Genomic DNA, 7,584 nt, shown 5'->3' with positions numbered 1-7,584 from the left:
TACAATGTCCAACATCATAATTATATGCTGGTAAATATCCTTGGCCAATAGAACAACAGGCCAAAGAGGTCAATCAACCTCTTGCAAGTCGACTGTAGAATTCATAGAAACATGGGGAATATTCAACGACGTCACAGCCCCACCCCCTCCCTTATAGATATCATTTTTATGGTTTCTACACACTAAAAACTGAAATTAAATCAGAAATGAATGAATCGTTAGAGGGGTGACAACCTTTCAAATTTTCTACATCAAATCATGCATAAAGCTGAATCTTTAAATTTAAATGTTGGGTCGAACCATATTTAGACAAGGTTAATTGTCAATCCTCAAACCTTCCAAAATAATATTCACTTAGCATCAGTTTTTAGAGTGTAAGGCAGATAGATAATATTCATAAATCACTCGATTCACTAAACCATTCAATTCTAGCCCTTCTAAATATCTTTCTAATCTTTCTCGACTGTCATTTCTGAACTATGATGATATAGACAGACTTCTTTCTGCAATGGTACTTGATCGAATTAACAAAATTTTAATCTCCTCCTATAACAGCCTCTTAATTTACTAACAAAATTTTATTCTGACATGCATATCTTTAACCCGTACAGATTCAGTCAATTCAAATGACATCTTTTTATTGGCAGCCAAGTTTTAGAAATGATTGATGATCAATAAAAATGATATTGCAGACCATGCTTTTCTGAAACTATAAATGGAATAAGGTAATGGACATTTTCGGCCAATCACAATAACTTTGATGAAGCGCACTTACCACTGATATGAGCGGCTAGACTGGTGATTAATAGCGTTAATATCACATTGCGACGCACCACCATGATGAAGAACGAGGATGTTGTGATCATTCTACAGATTGAGTCGAAAATCGCTTGAGAGACTCACAGTTCACACTTATCAACTACTAAGGCGTAAATAAGAGAAATTCATGGATACCATATCAAAGTACCTCTGCACCTGCAGTTTAAGTGAAGCTAAAAAGATTATCTCTGGAGTTACGTCGACCAAGATTTGATACGCATGCTCAGTCGACTGCTCGTATAGCTTTGTGTCAGTGTGGATTGTATTTGCTTTCAAGCGCGCGAATCCACAAATTGAACCAGTAGTATTTGCTCACATTCTCTTAGCTCTCACGAATAAGCAGCTCGTCATATATAATGGCATGTTCCTAATGAAGTACTTGTCAGGGATGACACTCATAACCATGACTGTGTACACCAAAAGTCCAGTAATGTGATTGATATAAGTGAAAGCTGACATAAAACAAGATATTTCAGAAAGAAAATTGTTCACTATATAGTTCAACAGCATGCACATACTATTTTTCTCACATTCCATTTTCCCGTTCAGTGTATATTGAAAGGTAGCAAACACAACTTGGTAAAAAAAAAAGGCATGATTCAGAATACGAATGGGTGTATATTCCCTGCAACTCTGTCCATATGCGTGACGATGAGGCAAAATCTGGGAGAAAGCCGAACGATGCTATGCGCTATTTTGAAAAAGCGAAGACAAAAAAAATCAATATTCTTCAGAATGACGATTACTGTTGTATAAACCTTGCCCACTGGGTCTTTCATAAATCTTCACAAACTAAATTTATTTTTATTTCCACCCCTCCAAACGACAATACTGATAATAATGATAAATTAAAATGAATGATTAAATGAATAAATGAATAAAAATGAAATATTGAAATATATAAACAAAAATATATCATTCATTTTCTAGACTGGAGCAAAGGTTTTTGGTGTATACTTACTGTCATGAAGTGATTGTAAAAATCACTACATACATAGTCTAGACCGCATAATGTATATACCCCACTTAGAACCATCCCTTTGATGTCCATACTCCTTCTAAGAACCTTTATTCATTAATTTAATCCAAGCCAATAAAACCCTTATTGTTAATAGTTTCAAACAACCCCTAATCAGAGAACAAAGAAGTGCCATCCCCTTTCCAATAATTAACCCCACCCCCTTTTGTCCTACACCCAATCCCTTGGATTATAATTCGTGTTGAAGCTTGATTATATATTGGGTGTACACCCAACTGTTGAGTTCATCATGTCAACATTTTTTAGAAGAGATGATAAAATGACAAGATCCCGGATCTCATCATGTTGACATCTTTTAGAAGAGATGTTGAGATGACAAGATCCCGGATCTCATCATGTTGACATCTTTTAGAAGAGATGATGAGATGACAAGATCCCGGATCTCGTCATGTCGACATCTTTTAGAAGAAATGGTCAGATGACAACATCTTCGATCCATGATCATGTCATCTAATCATCTCTTCTTAAAGGTGTAGACATGACGAGTTACGAGATCATGACATCTGATCATCTCTTCCACTGGATGTAGACATGACGAGATCCAAGATCTTGTCATCTGATCATCTCTTCTACAAGATGTCAACATGATGAGATCCGAGATCTTGTCATCTCATCATCTCTTCTAAAAGATGTTGACATGATGAGTTCCGGGATCATGTCATCTCATCATCTCTTCTAAAAGATGTTGACATGATGAGATCCGAGATCTTGTCATCTCATCATCTCTTCTACAAGATGTCAACATGATGAGATCCGGGATCTTGTCATCTCATCATCTCTTCTACAAGATGTCAACATGATGAGATCCGGGATCTTGTCATCTCATCATCTCTTCTACAAGATGTCAACATGATGAGATCCCGGATCTTGTAATCTCATCATCTCTTCTACAAGATGTCAACATGATGAGATCCAGGATCTTGCCATCTCATCATCTCTTCTTAAAGATGTTGACATGATGAGATCCAGGATCTTGTCATCTCATCATCTCTTCTTAAAGATGTTGACATGATGAGATCCGGGATCTTGTCATCTCATCATCTCTTCTAAAATATGTTGACATGATGAGATTCGGGATCTTGTCATCTCATAATAAATTCTCTTCTAAAAGATGTCGGCATGATGAGATCTGGGATCTCGTCATCTTATCTTTTGCTATCAAGATGTCGACTTCCCGATATAATTATCTCAACATCTCGGTGGCACTTTTAAGCTTCCATAGTTGAGGGTTAGATAATAGTTGAGATCATCACAGAGTTAAGATCTACATTGACATTATAATATTCTTCACAACTCTATATGTGATACTGCTGGGGATCGATTATTAATAAAGATTCTTGATTAAATTGTACATGGAACATTCCTGTGTCATCATTAATGCTCCCAATTTGAAATGAACGATCCCAACACAACATTACTTTTGTTATTCCGTTTTGTTCTTTTTTTACACTTTTATTTGTTGTCGGTAGAACCAAAGTTTTTTTTTCATCATTTCCTACATTTATAGAGGAAATGAATACCTTTGCTTCCTGCCTTGATATTTACCCGTCTTTCAACAGAAATAATGCCTCAGGCCTGAAATATGAAGGTGTCTTGCTCTACTCCGGGACCACTCCATGTAACATATTGGAGGTAGTCATTGAAACCATGGACCTATGTTGAAACCGATGAAAAAGCACTGTGTGTCGTATTGTATTGTATTGAGCAAGAAAAGGGATGGTTTTGTTTAAAGGTTAACAATAATATCAGAGGTAACAAAAAGTATAATATGTCAGAGGCCAAAATGATACAGATGAAGTAGGCCCTATAGTAGCAGTAAAAAATGTAAGAAGATGTATAAGGGATGGAGAAGATAAAAATGGCAGTTTGAATATTTTGATGAAAACGTTTTACATCAAAAAAATAAACATATTTCAATTCGATATTCCAGAACACAATGGAATAGAAAAGGATGTGGTAAATAATGTACTTTGTGAAATACGTGCTATGACTTTCTAAATTAGATAAAAATATTCGATTATTTTCGCAAAGGAGAAGTTCTCGTTTGCTACGCTTACTCGTAGAATCTAAATTAACGGCGGTTTCAGGCAGCAGTCTTATGTGAGTAACTGGATATCCATTATCATTAATATCTAGGAAGCGAGATGACAAACATCATTACATAATGATAAAAGCATTGGGTGGATTTAAGTGATGAATCATAATGCATAGAAATTATTATGATGTCGTTTGCTTGCTCAGCTTGTAAAAGTAAAATATTTCACGTGACAAAGTAAAATTCGGCATGAATAATGAATAAAATAATAAATGAATATGACATACCAGAAATCTCTGGGTTATTGTGAATTTGGATCATGAAATAAAATGATTTCTTTCACAAAACTGTTTATTCTTCTTATTTTGTAATTTATTTAGATTTAAACCGAGGTTATATTTGATATATCATTTATCATGTTGTCTTCTCACAGTAGTAGTGTAATTACCATCCAGCAAGAAACTGTCCCTTAATGTGCTACACCCTACCCATGTGTTGAATGGATGACCGACGTGATAAATTTCTCGAATAACGAACCAAGCACTGGAGGCACATCCTGGAGCTAACAGTGCCACAAACAATTAAATAGAGAGAAAAATGAAAAAAAAAATGATATAAGTTCAAATGGGTGATTGTACCACTGCCTGATAAAAGCTGTGAGGCGTTAAAGGAAACCAAAACCCATAAAGAGAATCAGCCTGAAAATGATGAGCAAAGTGAGAGGATCATTAATAAAAAAGTAGTCCTACCAAAATCGGCTATAAAACAAAAGCGCTACGGAAGCCTGAGAAGCCCCGCTGCAACTTCTCTGTAAAAACTGGTGTTAAAACTGACACCAGTTGTTGTTAATAGAGGACCACACCCTCTGGTGTTAAAATTACACCCTAGAGATTGAATATAACACCAAAGACTGTACATGTAACAACCAAAGGCGTTGTAATAACACCTATAGGTGCTAAACTAACACTGTCAATTCCACACCGGTGTAAAATAACTGGTGTGGTCCTCTATATGTACACCGGTACCGCAGTCTTTGCTGTGTTCCTATAGAAACGTGAGTATAATTACACTTTACCAAGGCAATTCAATTGGATTGCTTGATTTTTTTCACCCTTGTCGCTTTTCCAACGAGAAATCAAACATAAAATGTGGTTCCTTTTACTTTCAGGAGCTGTTTGTCAGAAGTTTGAAATGAAAAAAAAACGTGTCATTTTGCTCCCCCATCATCCCTACTTGCGCCGGTGTTAATTTAACACAAGCTTGGTATCTGTATCGCTCCCATGGAGTTGTATTACTAGATTAGTATACATCTCTATGATCGCTCCACATCAGATAGGTTTTGAATCGACACCGGTTTGGCGTTATAGGCTAACACCGCCGTGGTCTAATGGTTAGAAATCTCGGTTTTCAATCTGAAGGACGTCGATTCGATTCCCAGCCATGGCGTGTTTTCTTTCAGCAAGAGTTTACCCACATTGTGCTGCACTCAACCCAGGAGAGGTAAATGGGTACAGGTAGCTAAGGAGGTATATCAAAAAAAGCTGTTAGCACCAGAATCGGTAGACTAGCTAAGCCGGGGTAATTATAAGAGAGCCTTGAGCATCTAACAAGTTGGATACCTGAGCTATACAAATATCATTTATCAGGTGTGTGATTTTTTTTTTCCATTTCACCCTGTACTCGTTCATATCATATACAGAAAATAAATGTGTAATCTAGGGTTGTGTGAACTTTAAAACAAACTAATAACATTTGACCTAGATTCATGAAACTGGTAATGGTTTCTTTTCAATTTTTTAATGTACATGACATTGTATTCCATTCATTTGAAACCAAAAATAATCATTCAATCAGCAAAATATTTGAAATATACATTTATATTCTACATTCAAGTAGAAAATAAAGATCCAATGTTTTCGATACTTTAATGTATCAGTTTTATGTTTCATATTATTGTTAATCTCCTGCCATAATGAAAAAACGACACACATATACCAATATCAATTCTTCCTTTAAATTCACTTAACGCGTTAAGTAGTCTAAATCTGATCCCACGTAATCTCAAAGTTTAATTCACATCTAGGACATCTCCCCTAATCACTCTTCTCCTGTGACATTAAATACCTCAATCCTCTTAACACGACCTTGCCATTAATCAGTTTTGATTTATTGCTAAGGTCTCCATGCGAGAGAAACAAAATCGTCCCTGATTCCGTGATGAAACCTTATTACAGATCTGATTACTCTTATTCAAATGTTGTAATGTTTCTTTACTCGGTACCTTCCTGTAATCATTTACTTTGTACGAAATTGGTTTGCATGTTACATTCATCTATTACAAAGCTTCATATTGGTAAAAAACAATTATCCTTTAGATTAACAACACCATCTGGTTTCATGAGGGAATGATGTGAAGGGGGAGGGGACAACTTATTATAATAATGATTGAGAGAGTGAGAGTTATAGAGAGGATGAGTGAGAGAATGGAGAGAGGACGAAATATCGGGATGCTCCATTAATTTTTTTATCGGATATACCTGAATGACAGTTGATGATTTGAATGTCATTTCTTTACCACTCTCACGCGATTCATATCAATTTAACTTTCAACAGACATCTGCTCATCATCGATAAAAAGAATGATACCATTTTACGTCCATTCTCACGCTAGATATCAATTCATCTCTTGTGGACTTCTGGACTAACGCCATTTTTTGTATAAAATCATGCTGTATACACTTTTAGGCCTATATACCCATAAGGCCGCTACCAAACTCAGGGGATTCGAGCGACCACTCCAACCCCGCCCTTCTTTTGGCAACCCAAACCCTTTTTGTATGTCATATATTTTTCTTATTTCTTTGTCATTGGAGGCATTGTTTTTTATAGATTTTTGCAGGATGAAACTGTCGATCTATTCTACCTCCACGGTTTAGCATTTGTCCATATAATAATTTTCTGTATAAAATTGTTTTAAAGAAGAGAAGAGAGGAGAAAAGAATACTTCCCCAAAAGGAAAACTTTATAGGGTGATCTTATTTATCCGCTTAGATGTGGCATTCAACAGAGATACACTATAATGATTACTAAATCTTATAATCAGTATCAGCCCTTCCATTTTTAAACACAATAGCTTAAGAATTCCTATAAAATCATTGGTCAGAACTATGCATGCATAAACCATGGTCGAGTCCCTGGATTCTAAATGCACTTCCAAAGTTATATTACGTCAAAACTCTGAGTCAAATGTTGGGGTGCACGAACCGTTGACTAATCGAAAGATCATTTTCACAGTGATAAATTTCTAGACCATGTTATTCATTCAGGCTTTACACAGAGAGATTATGATGTGATGGGCTAAAAACAAGAAAGGTGACAAGAAAAACAGAGAAAGGAAATAATAAAGAGAAAAATAATTTGTCATGAGGACCTTTGGTCTGTTGCCGTCCCGAACTGAAATCGTTTTAGTGCACACTTTATTTATTTATATACTAACTTATTTATTTATTTATTCATTTATTTATTTATTAATTCATTATTTGTCTATTTATCTATTTTTATTTATTTATTCTTTCATTATTTTATTCACTTATCTATTCATTTATTTATGTATCTTATTATTTATTCTTTCATTTAGTTATTTATTTATTCATTTATCTATTTTTATTTATTTATTCATAATTTATTTATC

The 7,584-nt window shown here is 35.1% G+C and overlaps 1 protein-coding gene across 1 annotated transcript in view; it reads right to left on the bottom strand.

Annotated features, from left to right (window-relative positions):
• LOC121419396 (neuronal acetylcholine receptor subunit alpha-7-like) overlaps window positions 1-1,492 on the bottom strand; it is a 12,360-nt gene extending 10,868 nt beyond the window's left edge. The window contains exon 1 of the mRNA XM_041613850.1: window positions 776-1,492. Within this exon, the coding sequence (XP_041469784.1) occupies window positions 776-866 (91 nt within the window). The 5' untranslated portion in view covers window positions 867-1,492. The remainder of the gene's footprint in view (window positions 1-775) is intronic.
• Between the last annotated feature and the right edge of the window lie 6,092 nt (window positions 1,493-7,584).

Source organism: Lytechinus variegatus, chromosome 7, assembly GCF_018143015.1.
Source record: "Lytechinus variegatus isolate NC3 chromosome 7, Lvar_3.0, whole genome shotgun sequence".
NCBI lineage: Eukaryota > Metazoa > Echinodermata > Echinoidea > Temnopleuroida > Toxopneustidae > Lytechinus > Lytechinus variegatus.
The sequence above is the reverse complement of the archived record's forward strand: the minus strand, read 5'-3'. Positions and strand labels throughout refer to the sequence as shown.